The 25,291-nt window shown below is 66.2% G+C and overlaps 1 protein-coding gene across 1 annotated transcript; it reads left to right on the plus strand.

Moving 5' to 3' along the window:
- Window positions 1-3,029: 3,029 nt before the first annotated feature.
- On the plus strand, window positions 3,030-24,105 carry CPT1B (carnitine palmitoyltransferase 1B). The gene is given in 20 exon segments (XM_056511503.1): window positions 3,030-3,124; window positions 4,514-4,676; window positions 5,019-5,158; window positions 5,964-6,135; window positions 7,182-7,283; window positions 9,188-9,325; window positions 11,100-11,177; window positions 11,263-11,370; window positions 12,279-12,363; window positions 13,825-14,020; window positions 15,185-15,370; window positions 16,798-16,903; window positions 18,298-18,363; window positions 18,366-18,416; window positions 19,329-19,493; window positions 20,360-20,494; window positions 21,612-21,764; window positions 22,987-23,100; window positions 23,298-23,390; window positions 23,999-24,105. Coding segments are annotated over 19 exon segments (2,319 nt in total). The 5' UTR covers window positions 3,030-3,124; window positions 4,514-4,535; the 3' UTR covers window positions 24,089-24,105.
- The last annotated feature ends 1,186 nt before the right edge of the window (window positions 24,106-25,291 follow it).

A 25,291-nucleotide genomic window follows, 5' to 3' on the forward strand; every position in this document is an offset into this window, starting at 1 on the left:
GCACCAAAATTCCCCCCCTTCAAATTCCCCCACCCCAAAATCCTGCCCCTAAATCCCAGCCCTTCAAATTTTCCCCTCCCCAAAATCCCAGCCCCAAAATCCTGCCCCAAATCCTTCCCTAAAATCCCAGTCCTAAATCCCGCCCCTTCAAATTCCCTCTTCTCAAATCCCACCCCAAAATCCGTCCCAAAATCCCGCCCTAAAATCCGGCCCTAAATCCCACCCCAAAATCCCGCCCCTTCAAATTCCCATCTCCCCAAATCCACCCCCAAATCCCACCCCCTCAAATTTCCCCTCCCTAAATCCCACCCCAAAATCCCGCCCCCGAATTCCCCCTTCCCAAATCCCATCCCCAAATTCATCCCTTCGAACTCCCCCCGCCCCAAATCCCGCCCCAAATCCCATCCCCTCAAATTCCCCCTTCCCAAATCCCGCCCTCCAAACCGCCCCTCCCAAAACCCCACCCCACAAATCCCACCCCCCAAATCGCCCCCTCAAATCCCACTCCCCAAATCCCACCCTAAATCCATCCCCAAATCTCACCCCTCTCAAATCCCACCCCAAAATCGCCGCCTCCCCAAATCCCACCCCCCAAATCTCACCCCCCTCAAATCCCACCTCCAAATCCCTCTCCCCAAATCCCACCCGACAAATCCCACCCCAAAATCGCCCCTCCCCAAATCCCCCCTCAAATCGCCCCTCCCCAAATCCCACCCCCCAATCTCGCCCCACAAATCCCGTCCCCAAATCCTCCCGCCCCCAAATCCCCCCCGACCCCGCAGTCGCCGTCGGGCAGAGGGAGGGAGGGGCTGGGGGGGGACACGGGGGGTGACCTTGGGGTGCGGGGGGGAATCTTTGGGTGTTGGGGACCCCTCCAGGGTGGGGACAGGGGACAGCCAGGGCAGGGGGACAGGGGACAAGGGGACAGCCAGGACACGGGGCTTGGGGACAGGGGACAAGGGGACAGCCAGGACACGGGGCTTGGGGACAGGGGACAAGGGACAGCCAGGGCATGGGGACAAAGGGACAGGGGACAGCCAGGACACCGGGCAGGGAATGGGCAGAGCACAGGCAGGTGACACTCAGGGAACAGACAGGTGACACTCATGGTGACAGGCAGGTGACAACCGGGACAGGGGCCAGAGGTCGGGCAGGTGACAAACAGGTGACAAACAGGTGACAAACAGGTGCCAGGCCGGGCACGGGGACAGGGACAGCAGCCACTGTGCTGGGCACGGACAGACAGAGCCCGTGGCAGAGCCACTGTCCCTGTCACTGTGCGTGTCCCTGTCCCTGTGAGTGTCCCTGTCCCTGTTCTGGGTGTGTGTCCCTTGTCCCTGTCCCTGTGCGTGTCCCTGTCCCTGGTGTGTGTCCCTGTTCCGGGTGTGTGTCCCTGTCCCTGTGCGTGTCCCTGTCCCTGGTGTGTGTCCCTGTTCCGGGTGTGTGTCCCTGTCCCTGTGCGTGTGCGTGTCCCTGTCACTGTGAGTGTCCCTGTCCCTGGTGTGTGTCCCTGTCCCTGTGCGTGTCCCTGTCCCTGTGCATGTCCCTGTCCCGGATCCCTGTCCCGGGATGTGAATCCCCCCGCGGATATCGGGATCCCCTCGGGACTGCCACTCTCCCCCTCGGTGTCCCTTCTGTCCCTCGGTGTCCCCGCTGTCCCCCCCAGTGACGCTCCTCGGTCCGGGCTGTTGATGACGCCCCATCCTCGGGGATGTCCGTCCCTATCCCGGGATGTCCGTCCCTATCCCGGGATGTCCGTCCCTGTCCCGGAATGTCCGTCCCTATCCCGGGATGTCCGTCCCTGTCCCGGGATGTCCGTCCCTGTCCCGGGATGTCCGTCCCTATCCCGGGATGTCCGTCCCTGTCCCGGGATGTCCGTCCCTATCCCGGGATGTCCGTCCCTATCCCGCGATGTCCGTCCCTATCCCGGGATGTCCGTCCCTGTCCCGGAATGTCCGTCCCTGTCCCGGAATGTCCGTCCCTGTCCCGGAATATCCATCCTTGTCCCGGGACAGGAACCCCCGGGCCATGTCGCGCTCCGTGTCCGGGGCTGGCCGCTCCTTGTCCCGACATGTCGCTGTCCCCAGGCCCGGCCATTCCTGTCCTGCCGCGCATGTCGCTTGTCCCGGGGGCACCGCTCCGGGGTCCGGGTGTCCCCCGGGTGTCACTGTCCCCGTCCCGGTGTGTCGGGGTCACCTCGGGTGTCACTGTCCCCGTCCCGGTGTGTCGCGGTCCCTGTCCCGGTGTCACTGTCCCCATCCCGATGTGTTGCGGTCTCTGTCCCGGTGTCGCGGTCCTTGTCCCGGTGTCACTGTCCCCGTCCCGGAGTGTCGGGGTCCCTGTCCCGGGTGTCACTGTCCCCATCCCGAGGTGTCGGGGTCACCTCGGGTGTCACTGTCCCCGTCCCGGTGTGTCGCGGTCCCTGTCCCGGTGTCACTGTCCCCATCCCGAGGTGTCGCGGTCCCTGTCCCGATGTGTCGGGATCCCCCCGGGTGTCGCGGTCCCTGTCCTGGTGTCACTGTCCCTGTCCCGGAGTGTCACGATCCCTGTCCCGGTGTCTCGGTCCCCGTCCCGGAGTGTCGGGGTCCCCCCGGGTGTCACTGTGCCCATCCCGGAGTGTTGCAGTCCCTTGTCCCGCTGTCACTGTCCTCATCCCGGTGTCTCGGGGTCACCTCGGGTGTCACTGTCCCCGTCCCGGTGTGTCTCGGTCCCTGTCCCGGTGTCACTGTCCCTGTCCCGAAGTGTCGCGGTCCCCCCGGCTGTCACTGTCCCCGTCCCGGTGACGCGGTCCCTGTCCCGGTGTCACTGTCGCCATCCCGGAGGGTCGGGGTTCCTGTCCCGACGTGTCGCGGTCCCTGTCGCGGTGTCACTGTCCCCGTCCCGGAGTGTCGCGTTCCCCCCGCGTCTCGCGGTCCCTGTCCCGGTGTCGCGGTCCGTGTCGCGGTGTCACTGTCCCCATCCCGGGGTGTCGGGGTCCCCCCGCGTGTGGCGGTCCCCCCGAGGGCGGGGCGCTGTCTCAGCCTCCGCCCGGTCCCTCCCGGTGCCGCCGGTGTCCGGTTACCGGCTGGGGCTGCCCCGGCCGCAGGAGCCGCCGTCCCGCGGAGCCCCCGCGCCCCCCACGCAGGTACCGGGCCCGGGGAGGGGGCGCGCTCGGGGACCCCCGGAACCGGCACCCCCCGTTCCTCCCCGCGGTGTCCCTCCCTGTGCCGGGACCCCCACGCGTGTCCGTGGGGAGCGACCCCCCGCGCCCCCCGCCCCGCCGCGTGGCCGGGGGTCCCCTCGGGGTGTCCCCTCGAGGTGTCCCCTCGGGGTGTCCCCGCGGGGGTCCCGGCCCCGCCGCCCCCCACCCGGAGCAGGGCCCGGCCACGCGCGGTGACCTTGGGCGGGGCGGGACACGGGGGGGACACCGGGGCGGTGACCGCGGGGGGACACGCGGGGCAGGGACAGGGACAGGGACAGGGACAGGGTGGGCAGTGCCACGCCGCGCGTGCCATGCGGGGTGACACGGGGCGGTGGCGCTCGCCCTGCGGGGCTGGGGGACGGGGACCCCGCGCGGTGGCACCGGGTGATGCCACGGGGGCACGGCCACCCCGGTGTCACCGGGTCCTGCCCGGCCGTGACCGTCACCCTCAGCCCAAGGCCACCCGTGGGAAAGGCGCCCCGGCGTGCCCGGTGCTGGGGACAGCAGTGTCACCTCCCCCCGGCCCCGCGGCTCCCGGGGCTTGGCACTGGCTGTGCCCACGTCCCCCAGAGCTGGGGGGTTCCGGGGCACCCTCGGACCGGGGAGGGTCTCCAGGGACATGGTGTGACATGGTGACAGCGACTTTGTGGCAGCCCAGGGTCCCCCTTGCTGTGCCACCCCCATGGTGACAGTGCCGCCCCCCCCCCGGCTGTGCCACCCCCTGGTGACACGGTGACTTTGTAGGACCCCAGGGCCCCCAGCTGTGCCACCCCCATGGTGACAGTGACCCCTCGATTGTGCCACCCCCGCGGTGACACGGTGACTTTGTGACACCCCAGGGTCCCCGGCTGTGCCACCCCCGCGGTGACACGGTGACTTTGTGACACCCCAGGGTCCCCGGCTGTGCCACCCCCGCGGTGACAGTGACTTTGTGGCACCCCAAGTCTCCCGAAATGTGTCCGTGCCGCCTCTCCCGCAGGGGACACGGGGCAGGGGACAGCGCGTGCCATTCGCGGGGGCGGTGCTGGGGTCCGGCCCCGGGCAGGGGCTGCGATGTCCCCCCCGATGTCCCCCCCGATGTCCCCCCCGATGTCCCCCCCGATGTCCCCCCGATGTCGCCCCCGGGGCCGGCGCTGGCGGCGGTGACAGCGCTGACCCTTCCCTCAGTGGGCAGCGGGCCAGCGCCACGTGACGCTGCGGTGCCACCGCGGGGACACGGGCGGGGGGGGTCCCGAGGGACACCGGGTGACACCGGCCAGGAGGACACCCACCGGCCCACTCGTGTCGGGGGTCCGGGGGCGGCCGCGCCCATCGGCCCGGTGTCCCCCGCAGGTGCCAGCAGCGCGTCGCCAGGATGGCGGAGGCTCACCAGGCGGTGGCCTTCCAGTTCACGGTCACCCCCGAGGGCTTGGACTTCCACCTGAGCCGCGAGGCCGTGCGCCAGCTCTACCTGGCCGCCGTCCACTCCTGGAAAAAGCGCTTGGTCCGCGCCAAGGTGGGCTGGGCCCGCGGTGTCCCCTCCCTGGGCGGTGTCCCCTGCCCCGGGCGGTGTCCCCTCCCCGAAGGTGTCCCCTCTCCTGGGCCCTGTCCCATCCCCGCGGTGTCCCCTCCCCTGGCAGTGTCTCCTCCCCGGCAGTGTCCCCTCCCCTGGCGGTGTCCCCTCCTGGGCCCTGTCCCCTCCCCTGGCAGTGTCTCCTCCCCGGCAGTGTCCCCTCCCCTGGCGGTGTCCCCTCCTGGGCCCTGTCCCCTCCCCTGGCAGTGTCCCCTCCCCTGGCAGTGTCCCCTCCCCGCAGTGTCCCCTCCCTGGCAGTGCCCCCCGCTGACCCCTGTCCCACAGAACAGCTTCCTGACGGGCGTGTACCCCGCGTCGCCGTCCAGCTGGCTCGTGGTGGTCGTGGCCACCGCCGGCTCCTGCTACTGCCAGGTGGACCCGTCCCTGGGGCTGATCGGCCGCATCCAGCACTGGCTGCCCCGCGGGTGGGCGCGGGGACAGCGGCGGGGACAGCGGGGTGGGGGCACTGGTGTGGGGACACGGGGATGGGGGCACGGGGATGGGGACACAAAGATGTGCACACCGGGATGGGACCACCGGGATGGGCAACAGGAAGGGGGACAGTGGGATGGGGACACTGGGATGGGGACACTGGGGTGGGGGACACAGGGGTGGGGACACTGGGATGGGGACACAGGGATGGGGGAGCGATGGGGACAGCGATGGGGACAGGGGTGGGGACAGCGGGGATGGGGGCACACGGATGGGGACGCTGGGATATGGGCACTGGGATGGGCAACAGGAATGGGGACACGGGGATGGGGTCACTGGGGTGGGGACAGGGATGGGGACACGGGGATGGGGACGCTGGGGTGGGGACAGGGATGGGGACACAGGAATAGGACACGGGGATGGGGTCACAGGAATGGGGACACAGGGATGAACACTGGGTTGGGGACAGTGGGATGGACACTGGGATGGGGACACTGGGGTGGGCACAGTGGGGTGGGCACTGGGAATGAGGGGTGTCCCACACGCCCAGCCCCACTCGGGGACATTCCCTGGGGATGTCCCACAGTCCCAGCCCCACTCGGGGACATTCCCTGGGGGTGTCCCACGGGCACAGCCCCACTCGGGGACATTCCCTGGGGGTGTCCCACAGCCCCAGCCCCACTCGGGGACATTCCCCGGGGGTGTCCCACGGGCACAGCCCCACTCGGGGACATCCCCAGGGACCCCCGCGCGGGCACAGTCTGGGGACCCGCCCCGTGACCCCACGCGTGTCCGCAGCGAGGCGCTGACCCCGCGGGCGCGGAGCGCGGTCAGCACGGTGCTGTTCTCCACCGGGGCGTGGCTCGCGGCCGTGCTGCTGTTCCGCGCCGCGCTGCGCCTGCTGCTCTCCTACCACGGCTGGATGTTCGAGCCGCACGGACACATGAGCCGCAGCACCCGCCTCTGGATCGTGAGCGGCGGGGGGATGGGGAGATGGAGGAGATGGGGGAGATGGGGAGATGGGGAGATGGAGAGATGGAGATGTGAGAGATAGGGGAGATGGAAATGTGAGAGATGGGGGAGATGGAGAGATGGAGATGGGGGAGATGGAGAGATGGAGGAGATGGGGAGATGGAGAGATGGAGATATGGAGATGGGAGAGATGGGGAGATGGAAATGTGAGAGATGGAGATGGGGGAGATGGAGAGATGGGGAGATGTAGGAAATGTGGGAGATGGGGGAGATGGAGATGGGGAGATGGAGACATAGGATAGAGATGGAGAGATAGAGATGGAGGAGATGGGGACATGGAGAGGTGGAGATGGGGGAGATGGAAGAGATGTGAGAGATGGTGGAGATGGAGGGGATGGGGGAGATGTGGAAATGTGGGAGATGTGGGAGATGGGGAAGATGTGGGAAATGTAGGAGTTGTAAAGATGTGGAAATGTGGGAGATGTGGGAGGTGGGGAAGATGAAGGAGATGTGAGAGTTGTGGGAAGCATGGGAGATGAGCAGATGTGGGAGATGTGGAGATGTGAGAACTTTGGATGCCGTGGGTGCTGCGGGAGCCCTGGGATTCTTGGGAGCTGTGGGTGCCTGGAGTCCTTTGGGAGCCCTGAGTGCCCTGGGAGTTCTTTGGGTACCTGGAGTTTTTTGGGACCTTTGGGTACCTGGAGTTTTTTGGGACCCATGGGTGCCTCGAGAGCTGTGGGTGCTCTGGGAGTGGTTTGGGATCCACGGGTGCTTCGGGATCCGCGGGTACCTGGAGTTCTGTGGGATCTGTGTGAGCCGCAGCTCCTCCTCCTCTTCCTTTCCCTCCTTTCCCTCCTTTCCCTCCTTTCCCTCCTTTCCCTCCTTTTCCTCCTTTCCCTCCTTTTCCTCCTTTCCCTCCTTTCCCTCCTTTCCCTCCTTTCCCTCCTTTCCCTCCTTTCCCTCCTTTCCCTCCTTTTCCTTTCCCTCCTTTTCCTTTCCCTCCTTTTCCTTTCCCTCCTTTCCCTCCCCTCCTCCTCCTCGCAGATGCTGATGAAGGTCGTGTCCATCCGCAAGCCGCTCCTCTACAGCTTCCAGAGCTCCCTGCCCAAGCTGCCCGTGCCCCCCGTGAAAGCCACCATCGCCCGGGTACGGCACTGGGGGCACTGGGGTGGCAGTGGGGTGACAGTGGCAGTGGCACTGGGTGACACTGGGGTGGCAGTGAGGTGGCAATGGGGTGGCAGTGGGTGGCAGTGGCGGTGGCACTGGGGTGGCAGTGACAGTGGGGTGGCAGAAGTGATGGCAGTGGCACTGGGGTGGCAGTGAGGTGACAGTGGCGGTGACACAGGGGTGACACAGGGGTGGCAGTGGCGGTGGCACTGGGGTGGCAGTGACAGTGGGGTGGCAGAAGTAATGGCAGTGGCACTGGAGTGGCAGTGAGGGGACAGTGGTGGTGACAGTGGCGGTGGGATGACAGTGAGGTGACAGTGGTAGCGGCCTTGGGGTGGCAGTGGGTGACAGTGGCGGTGGCACTGGGTGACACTGGGGTGACACAGGGGTGGCAGTGGCGGTGGCACTGGCATGGCAGTGACACTGGGGTGGCAGAAGCGATGGCAGTGGCACTGGGGTGGCAGTGAGGTGACAGTGGCAGTGGCACTGGGTGACACTGGGGTGGCAGTGAGGTGGCAGTGAGGTGGCAATGGGTGGCAGTGGCGGTGGCACTGGGGTGGCAGTGACACTGGGGTGGCAGAAGTGATGGCAGTGGCACTGGGGTGGCAGTGAGGTGACAGTGGTGGTGACAGTGGTGGTGGCAGTGGGGTAGTAATGGTGGTGGCAGTGATGTGACAATGGAACTGGGGTGGCACTGGGGGCAGTGAGGTGACAGTGGCCGTGGTGGTGACGGTGGCACTGGAGTGGGAATGGTGGTGACAGTGAGGTGGCAGTGGGGTGGCATTTGTAGTGACAGTGAGTGACACAGGGATGGCCCTGGGGTGGCAGTAGGTGACCTTGAGGTGACAGTGGCACTGAGGTGACAACGAGGTGGCAGTGAGTGACACAGGGGTGACACAGGGGTGACAGTGAGATGGCAGTGGCAGTGACAGTGGCAGTGGCAATGGGGTGGCAGTGAGGTGACAGTGGTGGTGACAGTGAGGTGACAGTGGCAGTGAGAGTGAGGTGACAGTGGCAATGAGATGGCAGTGAGTGACACAGGGGTGACAGTGAGATGGCAGTGGCAGTGACAGTGAGATGACAGTGACAATGAGGTGGCAATGAGGTGGCAGCGGCAGGGTGACCCCCTGTCCCCATGTCCCGTGTCCCCATGTTCCCATGTCCCCGTGCCCCGTGTCCCCATGTCCCCCTGTCCCCATGTCCCGTGTCCCCGTGTCCCCATGTCCCCATGCCCCGTGTCCCCATATCCCCGTGCCCCATGTTCCCGTGTCCCCGTGTCCCCCTGTCCCCATGTCCCCCTGTCCCGTGTCCCCCTGTCCCATGTCCCCCTGTCCCCTGTCCCATGTCCCCGTGTCCCGTGTCCCCGTGCCCCATGTCCCTCTGTCCCCCGTGTCCCCGTGTCCCCTGTCCCCCTGTCCCCTGTCCCCATATCCCCCTGTCCCCATGTCCCCATGTCCCCGTGTCCCCATATCCCCATGTCCCCATATCCCCCTGTCCCCATGTCCCCAATGTCCCCATATCCCCGTGTCCCCATGTCCCCGTGTCCCCGTGCCCCATGTTCCCGTGTCCCCATGTTCCCGTGTCCCCCTGTCCCCTGTCCCCATGTCCCCATATCCCCATATCCCCATGTCCCCATAATCCCATGTCCCCATGTCCCCATATCCCCGTGTCCCCGTGTCCCCGTGTCCCCCTGTCCCCGTGTCCCCCTGTCCCCATGTCCCCATGTCCCCATGTCCCCGTGTCCCCATATCCCCGTGTCCCCGTGCCCCATGTCCCCCTGTCCCCATATCCCCATGTCCCCGTGTCCCCCTGTCCCCATGTCCCCATGTCCCCCTGTCCCCATATCCCCCTGTCCCCGTGTCCCGTGTCCCGTGTCCCCGCAGTACCTGGAGTCGGTGCGGCCGCTCCTGGACGATGACAAGTTCGCCGAGATGGCGGCGCTGGCCCGCGAGTTCCAGGAGAAAACGGCGCCGCGTCTGCAGCGCTACCTGCGCCTCAAGTCCTGGTGGACAACCAACTACGTGAGTGGGGACAGCCGGGGACAGCCGGGGACAGCCGGGGGACACCGTGGGGACAGCCTGGGGACAGCCTGGGGACAGCCGGGGACAGCCGGGGGACAGCCTGGGGACACCGTGGGGACAGCCGGGGGACAGCCGGGGGACAGCCGGGGGACACCCAGGGGACACCCTGGGGACACCCTGGGGACAGCCTGGGGACAGCCTGGGGACAGCCGGGGACAGCCTGGGGACAGCCTGGGGACAGCCTGGGGACAGCCGGGGACAGCCTGGGGACACCGTGGGGACAGCCGGGGACAGCCTGGGGACAGCCTGGGACAGCCGGGGGACACCCTGGGGACAGCCGGGGACAGCCGGGGGACAGCCGGGGACAGCCCTGGGGACAGCTGGGGGACAGCCTGGGGACAGTCTGGGGACAGCCTGGGGACACCGTAGGGACCCCCTGGGGACCTTGGAGCTGGCGTGTCCCCCCGGCAGCATGAGGAGGGATTTGGGATCTCCCGGGGCGGGAGGGGCAGAGGGTTCTGTGCCCGTCACTGTCCCGTTTCTGTCCCTCTTTCCTGTCCCATCTCTGTCCCTTTCACTTGTCCCCATCCCTGTCCCTTCGCCCTGTTTCCTGTCCTTGTCCCTGTCCCCCATTCCTGTTCTCTATTCCTATCCCTGTCACCATTCCCGTTCCTGTCCCCATCCCTATTCTGTCCCTGTCCCCTGTTCTTGTCCTGTCCCCTCACCCTTATCCCTGTCCCTTTTCTCTGTCCCGTTTCCCTGTCTCCTGTCCTCTGTCCCATGTCCCCCTCCCTGTCACTTTTCCCTGTTCCCTCTCTCTATCCCCATCCCTGGGCTCTCTTCCTCCTGCTGTCCCCTGTCCCTGTCCCCTGTCCCTATCTCCTAACCCTTGTCCCTGTCCCCCACTCCCTGTCCCCTCATCCTTATACCTTATCACCTGTCCCCTGTCCCTGTCCCCTGTCCCTGTCCCCTCTCCCTTATCCCTGTCCCCATCCTCTGTCCCGTTTCCCCTGTCCCCATCCCCTGTCCCCGTTTTCCCTGTCCCTGTCCCCATCCCCTGTCCCCGTTCCCTTTTCCCCTGTCCCGTTTCCCCATCCCCTGTCCCTGTCCCCATCCCCTGTCCCTTTCCCCTGTCCCTGTCCCCATCCCCTGTCCCCATTTTCCCTGTCCTCTGTCCCCATCCCCTGTCCCGTTTCCCCATCCCCTGTCCCCATCCCCTGTCCCCGTTTCCCCTGTCCCTGTCCCCATCCCCTGTCCCTGTCCCCATCCCCTGTCCCCGTTTCCCCTGTCCCTGTCCCCATCCCCTGTCCCTGTCCCCATCCCCTGTCCCCGTTCCCTTTTCCCCTGTCCCTGTCCCCATCCCCCATCCCCCATCCCCTGTCCCCATCCCCATCCCCTGTCCCCGTCCCCTGTCCCTGTCCCTGTCCCCGTCCCCTGTCCCTGTCCCCATCCCTGTCCCTGTCCTGTTTCCCCATCCCCTGTCCCTGTCCCCATCCCTATCCCTGTCCCCTGTCCCCATCCCCTGTCCCCATCCCCCGTCTCCTGTCCCCTGTCCCCATCCCCTGTCCCCTGTCCCTGTCCTGTTTCCCCATCCCCTGTCCCTGTCCCTTGTCCCTGTCCCCATCCCTGTCCCTGTCCCTGTCCCCCGTCCCCTGTCCCGTTTCCCCATCCCCTGTCCCCGTCCCTGTCCCCATCCCCCATCCCCTGTCCCTGTCCCCGTCCCTGTCCCTGTCCCTGTCCCTGTCCCTGTCCCTGTCCCCGTCCCGCCGCGCAGGTCAGTGACTGGTGGGAGGAGTACATTTACCTGCGCGGCCGCAGCCCCCTCATGGTCAACAGCAACTACTACGCCATGGTAAGGGGGCGCTGGGGGACCCCCAAACCCGTCCCCGGGGACCCCCGGCCCCCCCCGCGAGCCGCGCCGTGTCGCTTGTCGCCAGGATTTCCTGTACGTGACCCCCAGCCCCATCCAGGCCGCGCGGGCGGCCAACGTGGTGCACGCCGTGATCCTGTACCGGCGGCGGCTGGACCGCGGCGAGATCCCCCCGGTCGGCGGTTTGGGGGGACCGGGGGGCTGGGGGGACCGGGGAGGGGGTCCCATGGGGATGGGGAGCTCTGTCCTTGGAGGGGGTCCCATGGGGATGGGGGGCTGAGAGTCCAGGGAACCGAGGGATTTAGGGGGGTCCCAGGGGACTGGGGCGTTTTGGGGGTTGTATGAGGGACTTGGGGGTCCCATGGGACTGAGGGGTTTGGGGGGTCCAGTGGGGGACTTGGGGATCCCATGGGACTGAGGGGTTTAGGGGATCCCAGGGGGATGGGGGTCTGGGGGATACCAGGGGATTGGGAGGTCTTGGGGGTCCCATGGGTCTGAAGGGTTTGGGGGATCCCATAGGACTGAGGGATTTGGGGGATCCCAGGGGGTTGGGAGACCTGGGGAGTCCCATGGGGCTGGGGGTTTGGGGTATCCCCAGGGGGCTGGGGATTTGGGGTATCCCTTGGGGGCTGGGGATTTGGGGTATCCCATGGGGCTGGGGGTTTGGGGGATCCCATTGGGGCTGGGGATTTGGGGTATCTCATTGGGGCTGAGGGGATTTGGGGGATCCTATGGGGCTGGGGGTTTGGGGGATCCCATTGGGGCTGGGGATTTGGGGTATCCCTTGGGGGCTGGGGGTTTGGGGTATCCCATGGGGCTGGGGGGTTTGGGGGATCTCATTGGGGCTGGGGGGGTTTGGGGGATCTCATGGGACTCGGGGGGGATCCCACGGGGCTGGAGGGGTTTTGAGGGATCCCATGAGGTTGAGGGAGCTGTGGGGGTCCCCTGAATTTTGGGGATCCTGGGGCAGCAGGGTTAGAACTCTGCGGGACAGAAGCAGGGCGGTGTCCCCGTGGGGCAGGGGGGTGACAGCGATGGGGACACCGCCCCCCGTGACCCCCCCGACCCCCCCGACCCCCCCAGATGATGGCGCTGGGCGTGGTCCCCATGTGCTCGTACCAGTCGGAGCGGATGTTCAACACCACCCGCATCCCGGGCAAGGAGACGGGTACGGGACAGCGATAGAGGGGTGACAGCGATAGAGGGGTGACAGCGATAGAGGGGTGACAGAGATAAAGGGGGGTGACAGCGATAGAGAGGGGGTGACAGCGATAGAGGGGTGACAGCGATAGAGGGGTGACAGCGATAGAGGGGTGACAGAGATAAAGGGGGGTGACAGCGATAGAGAGGTGACAGCGATAGAGAGGGGGGGTGACAGCGATCGGGGGGTGACAGCGATAGAGAGGGTGACAGCGATAGAGGGGGTGACAGCGATAGAGGGGGTGACAGCGATAGAGGGGAGAAAGCAAGCTATAAGACAGCGATAGAGGGGTGACAGCGATAGAGGGGTGACAGCGATAGAGGGGGTGACAGCGATAGACGGGGTGACAGCGATAGAGGGGTGACAGCGGTCCTGGGGGGTGACAGCGATAGAGGGGTGACAGCGATAGAGGGGTGACAGCGATAGAGAGGGGGTGACAGCGATAGAGGGGGTGACAGCGATAGAGGAGGGTGACAGCGATAGAGAGGGGGTGACAGCGATAGAGGGGTGACAGCGATAGGGGGGTGACAGCGATAGAGGGGTACGGGACAGCGATAGAGGGGTGACAGCGATAGGGAGGGGGTGACAGCGATAGAGGGGGTGACAGCGATAGAGAGGTGACAGCGATAGAGAGGTGACAGCGATAGAGAGGGGGTGACAGCGATAGAGGGGGTGACAGCGATAGAGAGGGGGTGACAGCGATAGAGGGGGTGACAGCGATAGAGGGGTTGACAGCGATCATGGGGGGTGACAGCGATAGAGAGGGGGTGACAGCGATAGAGGGGGTGACAGCGATAGAGAGGGGGTGACAGCGATAGAGGGGGTGACAGCGGTCCTGGGGGGTGACAGCAATCGGGGGGGGTGACAGCGATAGAGGGGTGACAGCGATAGAGGGGGTGACAGCGATAGGAGGGGGTGACAGCGATAGAGGGGTGACAGCGATCGGGGAGTGACACCACTCCAGAGTGGGAGATGACACTGCTCGGGGGGTGACACCGCTCTAGGGGGATGTGACACCGCTCTAGGGGGGTGACACTGCTCCAGAGGGGAGTGACACCGCTCGGGGAGGGGTGACACTGCTCCAGAGTGGGGGGTGACACCGCTCCGGGGGGAGGTGACACCGCTCCGGGGGGAGGTGACACCGCTCCCGGGGGATGTGACACCGCTCCGCGGGGAGGTGACACCGCTCTAGGGGTGACACCGCTCCGCGGGGAGGTGACACCGCTCGGAGGTGACACCGCTCTAGGGGTGACACCTCTCTAGGGGTGACACCGCTCCCGGGGGATGTGACACCGCTCCGGGAGGAGGTGACACCGCTCCAGAGGGTGGGGGGGAGGTGACACCTCTCTAGGGGTGACACCGCTCCGGGGGCAGGTGACACCGCTCGGAGGTGACACCGCCGCCCTGTCCCCGCCCCGTCCCACCCAGACACGCTGCTGCACCTGGCGGACAGCAAGCACCTGGCCGTGTACCACAAGGGCCGCTACTACAAGGTGTGGCTCTACTACGGGGGGCAGCTGCTCCCCCCCGCAGACCTGGAGATGCAGTTCCAGAGGATCCTGGACGACCCCTCCCCCCCCCAGCCCGGAGAGGAGCGGCTGGCGGCGCTCACGGCCGGGGAGAGGTGGGGGAGGGCCGGGGGAGCGGGGATACTGGGGATACTGGGATAATGGGGATAATGGGGATACTGGGGATACTGGGGATAGTGGGGATAATGGGGATAGTGGGGATAATGGGGATAATGGGGATAATGGGGATAGTGGGGTAATGGGGATACTGGGGATACTGGGGATACTGGGGATACTGGGGATACTGGGGATAGTGGGGTAATGGGGATAGTGGGGATAATGGGGATAGTGGGGATAATGGGGATAATGGGGTAATGGGGATAATGGGGATACTGGGGATAGTGGGGATATGGGGATAATGGGGATACTGGGGTAATGGGAATAGTGGGGATACTGGGGATACTGGGGATACTGGGGATAGTGGGGTAATGGGGTAATGGGAATAGTGGGGTAATGGGGATAGTGGGATAATGGGGATAGTGGGGTAATGGGGATAGCGGGAATACTGGGGATAGTGGGATAATGGCCATACTGGGAATTCTTGGGATGCTGGGCACGATGTGCTCCTGGGAACTCCGGGAGCACTGGGGAGCCGGGGTCACCAGGGTGTCTGTCCCCATCCCCATCCCTGTCCCCATCCCTGTCCCCATCCCTGTCCCCGTCCCCGTCCCCATCCCCGTCCCCATCCCTGTCCCCGTCCCCATCCCTGTCCCCGTCCCCGTCCCCGTCCCCATCCCCGTCCCCATCCCCGTCCCCATCCTGCCCCAGTCTCGCACTGCAGGCCCAGGGACACACCCCCCATTGTGGGGTCGGGGGTCTCTGGGTACCCCGAATGTGGGGTCAGAGTTTCGGGGTACCCCATTGTGGGATCTCGGGGTGCCCCCAGTGTGGGATCAGGGATTTCTGGGTACCCCACTGTGGTGTCGGGGGGCTCTGGGTGCCCCCATTGTGGGATTGGGGGTATTTGGGTGCCCCAATTGTGGGGTCGGGGGGGATCTCGGGGTGCCCCCATTGTGGGGTCGGGGATCTCTGGGTGCCCCGAATGTGGGGTCAGAGTCTCGGGGTACCCCATTGTGGGATCTCGGGGTGCCCCCAATGTGGGATCTCGGGGTGCCCCGCTGCGGCTCGGGGTCTCGGGGTACCCCGCTGTGGGATCTCGGGGTGCCCCGCTGCGGCTCGGGGTCTCGGGGTGCCCCGCTGTGGGATCTCGGGGTCCGCAGGGTGCCGTGGGCCGAGGCCCGGGCGCGGTTCTTCAGCCGCGGCCCCAACAAGGCGTCGCTGGACGCCATCGAGCGCGCCGCGTTCTTCCTGACGCTGGACGAGGAGGAGCAGGGCCAGGAGCCCGCCCGGCCCGGCTGCATGGACGCCTACGCCAAATCGCTGCTGCACGGCCGCTGCTACGACCGGTGGGCACCCCAAAACTGCCCCGTACCCCAAAACATCCCCCGGCACCCCAAAACCCAACCCGGTACACACAGACACCCCAAACCCCCACCCAGCCAAATCGCTGCTGCACGGCCGCTGCTACGACCGGTGGGCACCCCAAAACTGCCCGGCACCCCAAAACATCCCCCGGCACCCCAAAACCCAACCCGGTACACACAGACACCCCAAAACCCCATCCAGTACCTACAGATACCCCAAATCCCCACCCAGCCAAATCGCTGCTGCACGGCCGCTGCTACGACCGGTGGGCACCCCAAAACTGCCCCGTACCCCAAAACATCCCCTCAGTACCTACAGATACCCCAAAACATCCCCCGGTACCCCAAAACCCCATCCAGTACCTACAGACACCCCAAACCCCCACCCAGCCAAATCGCTGCTGCACGGCCGCTGCTACGACCGGTGGGCACCCCAAAACTGCCCGGCACCCCAAAACATCCCCTCAGTACCTACGGATACCCCAAATCCTCACCCGGTACACACAGACACCCCAAAACCCCATCCAGTACCTACAGATACCCCAAATCCCCACCCAGCCAAATCGCTGCTGCACGGCCGCTGCTACGACCGGTGGGCACCCCAAAACTGCCCCGTACCCCAAAACCCCATCCAGTACACACAGACACCCCAAAACCCCATCCAGTACACACAGACACCCCAAAACCCTACAGATACCCCAAAACCTCCCCTCAGTACCCACAGACACCCCAAACTCCCACAGACACCCCAAACCCCCACCCAGCCCAATCCCTGCTGCATGGACAATGCTATGACCGGTGGGCACCCCAAAATCAGCCCCGTACCCCAAAACCCCATCCAGTACCCACAGACACCCCAAATCCCCACAGACACCCCAAATCCCGCCCCGCCCTGTCCCTGCTGCACCGGCGCTGCTGTGACCAGACCCCCCAAGCGCCCCCTCCCCTCCCCCTCCTGTGCCATCCCCCCAAAATCCCACCAGTGCCCCTCCAATCCCCCCAATCCCAACAAAATCCCCCCGAAATCACCCAAACCCCCCCAGCCCCCCCAAATCCCCTCAAATCCCCCTAAACTTCCTCCAATTCCCCTCGAGTCCCCCCTAATTACCCTCAACCCCCCCCAACCCCCCAAATCCTGCTGCCCCCCAGCTGCTTCGACAATTCCCCCCTAATTCCCCCCAAACCCCCCCAAATTCCCCCCAAATTCCCCCCAAACCCCCCAAATCCCCCCAAACCCCTCAAATTTCCCCCTAATTTTCCCCTTATTTCCCCCAAACCCCCCAAATTTCCCCCCAAATCCCCCCCTAATTTCCCCCAAACCCCCCAAATTCCCCCCAAATCCCCCCCTAATTTCCCCCAAACCCCCCAAATTTCCCCCAAACCCCCCAAATTTCCCCCAATCCCCCCAGCTGGTTCGACAAGTCCTTCACGCTCGTGGTCTACAAGAACGGCAAGGTCGGCGCCAACGCCGAGCACTCGTGGGCGGACGCGCCCATCGTGGGGCACCTCTGGGAGGTACCGACGGGGACACCCCCAGAGTGGGGGGACCCCCAGAGTGGGGACACCCCCAGAGTGGGAACACCCCCATCGTGGGGCACCTCTGGGAGGTACCGACGGGGGCACCCCCAGAGTGGGGGGACCCCCAGAGTGGGGACACCCCCAGAACGGGGACACCCCCATGGGGGGACCCCCAGAATGGGGACACCCCCAGAACGGGGACACCCCCAGAGTGGGGGGACCCCCAGTGGGACACCCCCAGAATGGGGATACCCTCACTGGGGCTCCCCCAGAACGGGGACACCCCCATTGGGGACACCCCTGGAGTGGGGACACCCCCAGAACAGGGACACCCCCAGTGTGGCACTCCTGGAGTGGGGACACCCCCAGAATAGGGGCACCCCACAATGGGGACACCCTCACTGGGACATGCCCACTGGGGACACCCCCAGAATCTGGGTACCCTACAATGGGGACACCCCCCACAGGGCACCCCTGGAGTGGGGACACCCCCAGCTGGGGACCCCAAGGGCTTGGGACCCCTGTCAGGCACCCCCATTTGGGGACCCCCATTTGGGGTGGGGTGGAGGGGAAGATATTGGGGAGGGTCTGGCTGGGGCTGTGGGGTGAGGGTTGGGATTTTGGGGGGCTCTGAGGGCTTGGAATTGGGGGGGTGGGGAGTTCAGGGGGTTTGGGGGACAGGGGGGCTCGAGGAGTTTGGGGGGGGCTGGAGGTGACTTGGGGGTCACAGAATTTGGGGTGTGGGTAGCCCAAGGATTGGGGGCTCGGGGGGCTCAGGGATGGGGGATTTGGGTGTTGGAGGGTCATGGAATTGGGGGGCCAGGGACCTTGGGAATTGGGGGGTCGGGGGGCCAAGGGATTTGGGGTTGGGACAGTCATGGAACTGGGGGGTCGGGGGGCCAAGGGATTTGGGGTCTGGGGGTGCAGAATTGGGCAATCTGGGATCTTGGGATTTGGGGTTAGGGTGATCATGGAATTGGGGGGCCCTGGGGTTTGGGTGCAGGGTGGAATTGGGGCTCTGGGGGTTATGGGGTTGCAGGGGGGTTTGGGGGGCCCTGGGGTTTGGGGTTTGGGTGCAGGGTGGAATTGGGGCTCTGGGGGTTATGGGATTGCAGGGGGGTTTTGGGGGGCCCTGGGGTTTGGGGTTTGGGTGCAGGGTGGAATTGGGGCTCTGGGGGTTATGGGATTGCAGGGGGGTTTTGGGGGGCTCTGGGGTTTGGGGTTTGGGTGCAGGGTGGAATTTGGGTTCTGGGGGTTATGGGATTGCAGGGGGGGTTTTGGGGGGCTCTGGGGTTTGGGTTTGGGTGGAATTGGGGCTCTGGGGGTTATGGGGTTGCAGGGGGGTTTTGGGGGCCCGGGTCGTTGCCCCCCAATGCCCCCTGTCCCCCCAGTTCATGCTGGCCACGGACACGTTCCAGCTGGGCTACACCGAGGGGGGGCACTGCAAGGGGGACCCCAGGACGCAGCTGAGCCCCCCCCCCAGCGCCTGCAGTGGGACATCCCGGCCGAGGTGGGCGAGGGCGGGGCGGGGGGGACAGGGACAGGTGTGGGCACAGGTACAGGTGTGGTACAGGTACAGGTGTGGCACAGGTGTGGTACAGGTACAGGTGTGGCACAGGCACAGGTGTGGTACAGGTACAGGTGTAGCACAGGTACAGGTGTGGTACAGGTACAGGTGTGGCACAGGTGTAGCACAGGTACAGGTGTGGTACAGGTACAGGTGTGCACAGGTGTGCACAGGTGAGGCTGCCATGCCGTGCGGTGTCCCCAGGGCGTGGCCGCCATCGAGGCGTCCCTGTGCGTGGCACAGGTGTGGTACAGGCACAGGTGTGGTACAGGTACAGGTGTGGCACAGGTGTAGCACAGGCACAGGTGTGCACAGGTACAGGTGTGCACAGGTACAGGTGTGGTACAGGTACAGGTGTGGCACAGGTGTGCACAGGTGAGGCTGCCATGCCGTGTCCCCAGGGCGTGGCCGCCATCGAGGCGTCCCTGCCCGTGGCACAGGTGTGGTACAGGCACAGGTGTAGCACAGGTACAGGTGTAGCACAGGTACAGCTGTGGCGCAGGTACAGGTGTGCACAGGTGAGTGTACCGTGCCGTGTCCCCAGGGCGTGGCCGCCATCGAGGCGTCCCTGCGCGTGGCACAGGTGTGCACAGGCACAGGTGTGGCACAGGTACAGGTGTAGCACAGGTACAGGTGTAGCACAGGTGTAGCACAGGTACAGGTGTGCACAGGTGAGTGTACCGTGCCGTGTCCCCAGGGCGTGGCCGCCATCGAGGCGTCCCTGCGCGTGGCACAGGTGTGGCACAGGCACAGGTGTAGCACAGGTACAGGTGTAGCACAGGTACAGGTGTAGCACAGGTGTAGCACAGGCACAGGTGTGCACAGGTGAGGCTGCCATGCCGTGCCGTGTCCCAGGGCGTGGCCGCCATCGAGGCGTCCCTGCGCGTGGCCCGGGCTCTGGCCGAGGACGTGGATTTCTGCTGCTTCCTCTTCTCCACCTTCGGCAAAGGGCTCATCAAGCGCTGCCGCACCAGCCCCGACGCCTTCATCCAGATCGCCCTGCAGCTGGCACACTTCCGGGTGGGACAGGGGAACTGGGCATGCTGGGGATACTGGGATGGGGTGGGATGATGGGGTAATGGGATGGGATGGGATAATGGGATGGGATGATGGGATGGGATGGGATGATGAGATAAAGGGATGGGATAAAGGGATGATGGGATAAAGGGATAATGGGATCCATGGGATCTGTGGGATGGGATCTGTGGGATGGGACGGGATGAAATGAGATCCATGGGATCCATAGGATGGGATCAATGAGATGGGATGGGATCCATGGGATCGATGGGATGGGATGGGATGGGATGGGATCCATGGCATGGGATGGGATCCATGGGATGGAATAGGATGGGATAGGATCCGTGAGATCCGTGGGATGGGATCTGTGGGATGGGATGGGACGGGACGGGATGGAATGAGATCCATGGGATCTGTGGGATGGGATCCATGGGATGGGATGGGATCCATGGGGTGGGGTGGGATCCATGGGGTGGGATCCATGGGATGGGATGGGATCCATGGCATGGGGTGGGATCCGCGGGATCCATGGGATGGGATCCATGGGATCCATGGGGTGGGATCGATGGGGTGGGATCCATGGGGTGGAGTGGGATCCATGGGATGGGATCCATGGGATGGGATCCATGGCATGGGGTGGGATCCATGGGATCAATGGGATGGGATCGATGGGATCCATGGGGTGGGACCCATGGGATCCATGGGGTGGGATCCATGGGATCCATGGGATCCATGGGGTGGGATCGATGGGGTGGGATCCATGGGATCCATGGGATCCATGGGGTGGGATCCATGTCACGGCTCGGGGCAGGGCCAGGGAAGGACGGGATGCGTGTGGGGCCATCCCACAACCGGCGGCGCTCCCGCAGGACAAGGGCTCCTTCTGCCTGACGTACGAGGCGTCCATGACGCGGCTGTTCCGCGAGGGCCGCACCGAGACCGTGCGCTCCTGCACCTCCGAGTCCACGGCGTTCGTGCGCTGCATGGCCGACCCGCGCGGCAGCGTGAGAGCGGCACGGGGGCAGGGGACAGGGGACAGGGAGAGCGGGGACACGGGGAGAGCGGGGACAGGGGACAGGGGGACAGGGGACAGGGGACAGGGAGAGCGGGGACAGGGGACAGGGGGACAGGGGACAGAGGGGACAGGGGACAGCGTGAGAGCGGGGACAGGGAGACAGGGGACAGGGGGACAGGGAGACAGGGGGACAGGGGACGAGGGAGAGCGGGGACAGGGGACAGGGGACAGGGAGAGCGGGGACACAGGGACAGCGGGGACAGGGGGACACAGGGAGAGCGGGGATAGGGGACAGCGGGAGAGCGGGGAGAGCAGGGACAGCGGGGACAGGGGGAGAGCGGGGACACTGGGACAGGGGGACACGGGGACAGCGGCGACGCTGGGGACAGCGGAGACAGCGGGGACAGGGGGAAACACGGAAACAGCCCTGACCCCCACACAGGAACCAGAGCCCGGGGGCTCCTCACCCTCCTGAGGGTCCCCGTCCCTCGCGGGTTCCTGTCCCTCACGGGGTGCTGGATGCAGGTTTGGGGGTGTGTTGGGCTGTGTTGGGGTGCAGTTTGGGGTGCATTGGGGCTCAGTTTAGGGTTCAGTTTGGGGTGCAGGTTTGGGGGTGTGTTGGGGTGCAGTTTGGGGTGCATTTGGGCTCAGTTCGGGGCTCCCGCAGCGCTCGGAGCGGCAGCGCCTGTTCAAGGTGCAGGTTTGGGTTCAGTTTGGGGTTCAGTTTGGGGTGCAGGTTTGGGGTGCAGGTTTGGGGTGCAGGTTTGGGGGTGTGTTGGGCTGTGTTGGGGTTCAGTTTGGGGTTCAGTTTGGGGTGCAGGTTTGGGGGTGTGTTGGGCTGTGTTGGGGTGCAGTTTGGGGTGCAGGTTTGGGGGTGTGTTGGGCTGTGTTGGGGTTCAGTTTGGGGTTCAGTTTGGGGTGCAGGTTTGGGGGTGTGTTGGGCTGTGTTGGGGTGCAGTTTGGGGCTCAGTTCGGGGCTCCCGCAGCGCTCGGAGCGGCAGCGCCTGTTCAAGGTGCAGGTTTGGGGGTGTGTTGGGCTGTGTTGGGGTGCAGTTTGGGGCTGAGTTTGGGGTGCAGTTTGGGGCTCATTTGGGGCTCGCCCGCAGCGCTCGGAGCGGCAGCGCCTGTTCAAGGCGGCCGCCGAGAAGCACCAGCAGCTTTACCGGCTCGCCATGACGGGCGCGGGCATCGACCGCCACCTCTTCTGCCTCTACCTGATGTCGCGATACCTCGGCACGCAGAGCCCCTTCCTGGCCAAGGTCAGCGCCGGACGGGACAGGGACACGGGGACACGGGAAAGGGACACGGGACAGGGACAGGGACACGGGAAAGGGACACGGGACAGGGACGGGGACACGGGAAAGGGACACGGGACAGGGACATGGGACAGGGACAGGGACACGGGAAAGGGACAGGGACAGGGACAGGGACAGGGACACGGGAAAGGGACACGGGACAGGGACAGGGACACGGGACAGGGACACGGGAAAGGGACAGGGACAGGGACAGGGACACGGGACAGGGACACAGCGGGGACACGGGACAGAGACACGGGACAGGGACACGGGATACGGGGACACGGGACAGGGACACGGGACAGGGACACGGGATAGGGACACGGGACAGGGACAGGGACACGGACACGGGACAGGGACACAGCAGGGACACGGGATAGGGACGGGGACACAGGGACACAGGGACACGGGACGAACACAGGACAGGGACACGGACACAGGACAAGGACGGGGGGGACACGGGACAGGGACACAGGAGAGGGACACGAGGGACACGCGAGTGACACGGGACATGGGAGGAGCAGCACACGAGGGACATGGGACAGGGACAAGAGAGGACAGGGACACGGGGAGGACACGAGGGGAGCAGCACACGGGACGCTGAGGGACACGAAGGGGACACTGGAGAGGGACACGGGGGGACATGGGAGGAGCAGCACACGAGGGTGGCACCGAGGGACACGGGGGGACACACGGAGCCACTGCGGGACACGGGGGGGCACGGGGGGGGACCCAGAGTGGCACCAAAGGGACACGGGGGGCACGGGGGGGGGACCCAGAGTGGCACCAAAGGGACACGGGGGGCACGGGGGGCACAGCGGGGTCCAGGGGGGAGCTGGAGTCCTGCTCCGGGGCTGGGGCACAGAATGGGGTGCCCTGGGGTGCCCTGGGGGGCCGTGGGGTGCTATGGGGTACAGCGGGGTACAATGGGGTGCCCCGGAATGCAGTGAGGTGCCCTGGGGAGCCCCGGGGTGCAGTGGGGTGCTATAGGGGAGCAATGGGGTACAGCTATGGGGTGTCCTGGGGTGCCCCGGGGAGCCCCGGGGTGCCGTGGGGCGCTGTGGGGTACAGCGGGGTTCCGTGGGGTTTCATGGGGTGCTATGGGGCGCTATGGGGCGCTATGGGGTGCCCCGGGGAGCCCCTGGGAGCCGTGGGGAGCCCCGGGGTGCAGCGAGTGCCCCCGCAGGTGCTGGCGGAGCCCTGGCGCCTCTCCACCAGCCAGACCCCGCAGCAGCAGCTCAAGATGTTCGACCTCAACAAATTCCCCGACCACGTCTCCAGCGGCGGCGGCTTCGGGCCCGTGAGCTCGGGGGGCACCGGGGGGGGGCAGGGGGTGCGGGGGTGGCTCTGGGGGTCTGCACTGCATCCCCCCCCCGTGGATTGGGCAGGGGGTGACCCCAACCCCACAGACCGGGTGGGTCCCAGGTGGGTCCCAGGTGGGTCCCAGGTGACCCCAGGTGGTCCCAGGTGACCCCAGGTGTCCCATGCCCCCCGCAGGTGGCAGACGATGGTTATGGGGTGTCCTACATCATCGCCGGGGAGAACCTCATCACCTTCCACGTGTCCAGCAAGTTCTCCAGCCCCGAGACGGTGCGGGGGGCGGGGGAGGGCGGGGGGGGGCAGGGGGGCTCCCCGGGCAGGGGGTGGGGGGCGGGAGGGGCACGGGGGGGCTCCCCGGGCGGGGGGGGGGCTCGGGGGGCTCTTCCAGAGCTGCAGTGCTGTCCGTGGGGTCACCTGTGGGGTCGCTGAATCCTCCCCCCCCTCCCGTGGGACCCCCACCCCACTGCAGGCTGTGCCGGGGGGGTCCCACAACTCGGGGGGTGCCCCAGGGGGGTGGGCATGGGGGGTTCGGGTCCCACTCCGGGGGTTCGGGTCCCGCTTGGGGGGGTTCGGGTCCCACTCTGGGGGTCTCAGTCCCACTTGAGGGTTCGGGTCCCACTCTGGGGGTCTCGGTCCCACTTGAGGGTTCGGGTCCCACTCTGGGGGTTCGGGTCCCGCTCTGGGGGTTCGGGTCCCATTCCGGGGGTTCGGGTCCCACTTGGGGGTTCGGGTCCCGCTCCGGGGGTCTCGGTCCCACTTGAGGGTTCGGGTCCCACTTGGGGGTTCGGGTCCCACTTGGGGGTTCGGGTCCCGCTCTGGGGTTCGGGTCCCGCTCCGGGGGTCCCGGCGCCCCCCGGCTCTGACGGCGCCGCCCGCAGGACTCGCAGCGCTTCGGCCGCAACATCCGCCAGGCCATGCTGGACATCGCGGGGCTCTTCGACAAAGCGCCCCCCGCGGCCGGGAAGTGACGGGGGGGCCGCGGGGTTCGGGGTTCGGGGGGTTCGGGGGGGGGCCCCGCCCCGAACCTGCCCCCAATAAACGCTCTTGGTGTGACCCCGCTGTGCCACGGGCTGGGGGGACCCTGGGGGCGCCCGGGGGTGCTGCAGCCGTGGGGTGCCGGGGGGATCTTTGGGGTGCTGGGGGGATCCTTGGGGTGCTGGGGGTGGATCCTTGGGGTGCCGGGGGGATCCTTGAGGTGCCGGGGGTGGATCCTTGGGGTGCTGGGTGGATCCTTGGGGTGCCCGGGGGGATCTTTGGGGTGCTGGGGGAATCCATGGGGTGCTGGGGGGATCCTTGGGGTGCCGGGGGGATCTTTGGGGTGCCGGGGGTGGATCCTTGGGGTGCCCGGGGGGATACTTGGGGTGCCGGGTGGATTCTTGGGGTGCCGGGAGGATCCTTGGGGTGTCCTGGGGGGTGCGGTGGGCACTGCAAGGGCATCAAAAGCGCCACCGCTGGGTCTGATCCCGGCGATCTGCGCCCATTCCCATCCCGGTGATCCCTGCCCAGCCCCGGCCCCGGCCCCGTGCCCGTCCCGGTGATCCGAGCCCGTCCCTAGATCCGTGCCCAATCCCATCCCCAGATCCGTGCCCATCCCCGGCCCCGTGCCAATCCCGCTGATCTGTGCCCGAGCCTAACCCGGGTCTGTATCCGAGCCCGTCCCTAGATCCGTGCCCAATCCCATCCCGCTGATCCGCACCCACCCCTGTGCCCGTGCCCATCCCGGATCTGTGCCCGTTCCCACCCAGCTGATCCGCGCCCATCCCCTAAACTGCACCCCAAACTGAACCCCAAACTGCACCCCAAACTGAACCCCAAACTGCACCCCAAACTGCACCCCAAACTGAACCCCAAACTGCACCCCAAACTGAACCCCAAACTGAACCCCAAACTGCATCCCGGTGATCCGGACCCGCGCCCATCCCGGATCTGTGCCCGCTCCCCCTGATCCGTGCCCGTCCCGGAGATCTGTGCCCATCCCGGTGATCCAGACCCGCGCCCATCCCGGATCTGTGCCCGTTCCCGCTGATCCGTGCCCATCCCTGGATCTCTGACCATTCCCACCCCGCTGTTCCGTGCCCGTTCCTGGAATCCTGACCATTCCCATCCCTGAGATTTGTGCCCATCCCGGATCTGTGCCCATCCCGGATCCCTAACCATTCCCATCCCGCTGA

Source organism: Oenanthe melanoleuca, chromosome 1A (genome assembly GCF_029582105.1).
Source record: "Oenanthe melanoleuca isolate GR-GAL-2019-014 chromosome 1A, OMel1.0, whole genome shotgun sequence".
Taxonomy (NCBI): domain Eukaryota; kingdom Metazoa; phylum Chordata; class Aves; order Passeriformes; family Muscicapidae; genus Oenanthe; species Oenanthe melanoleuca.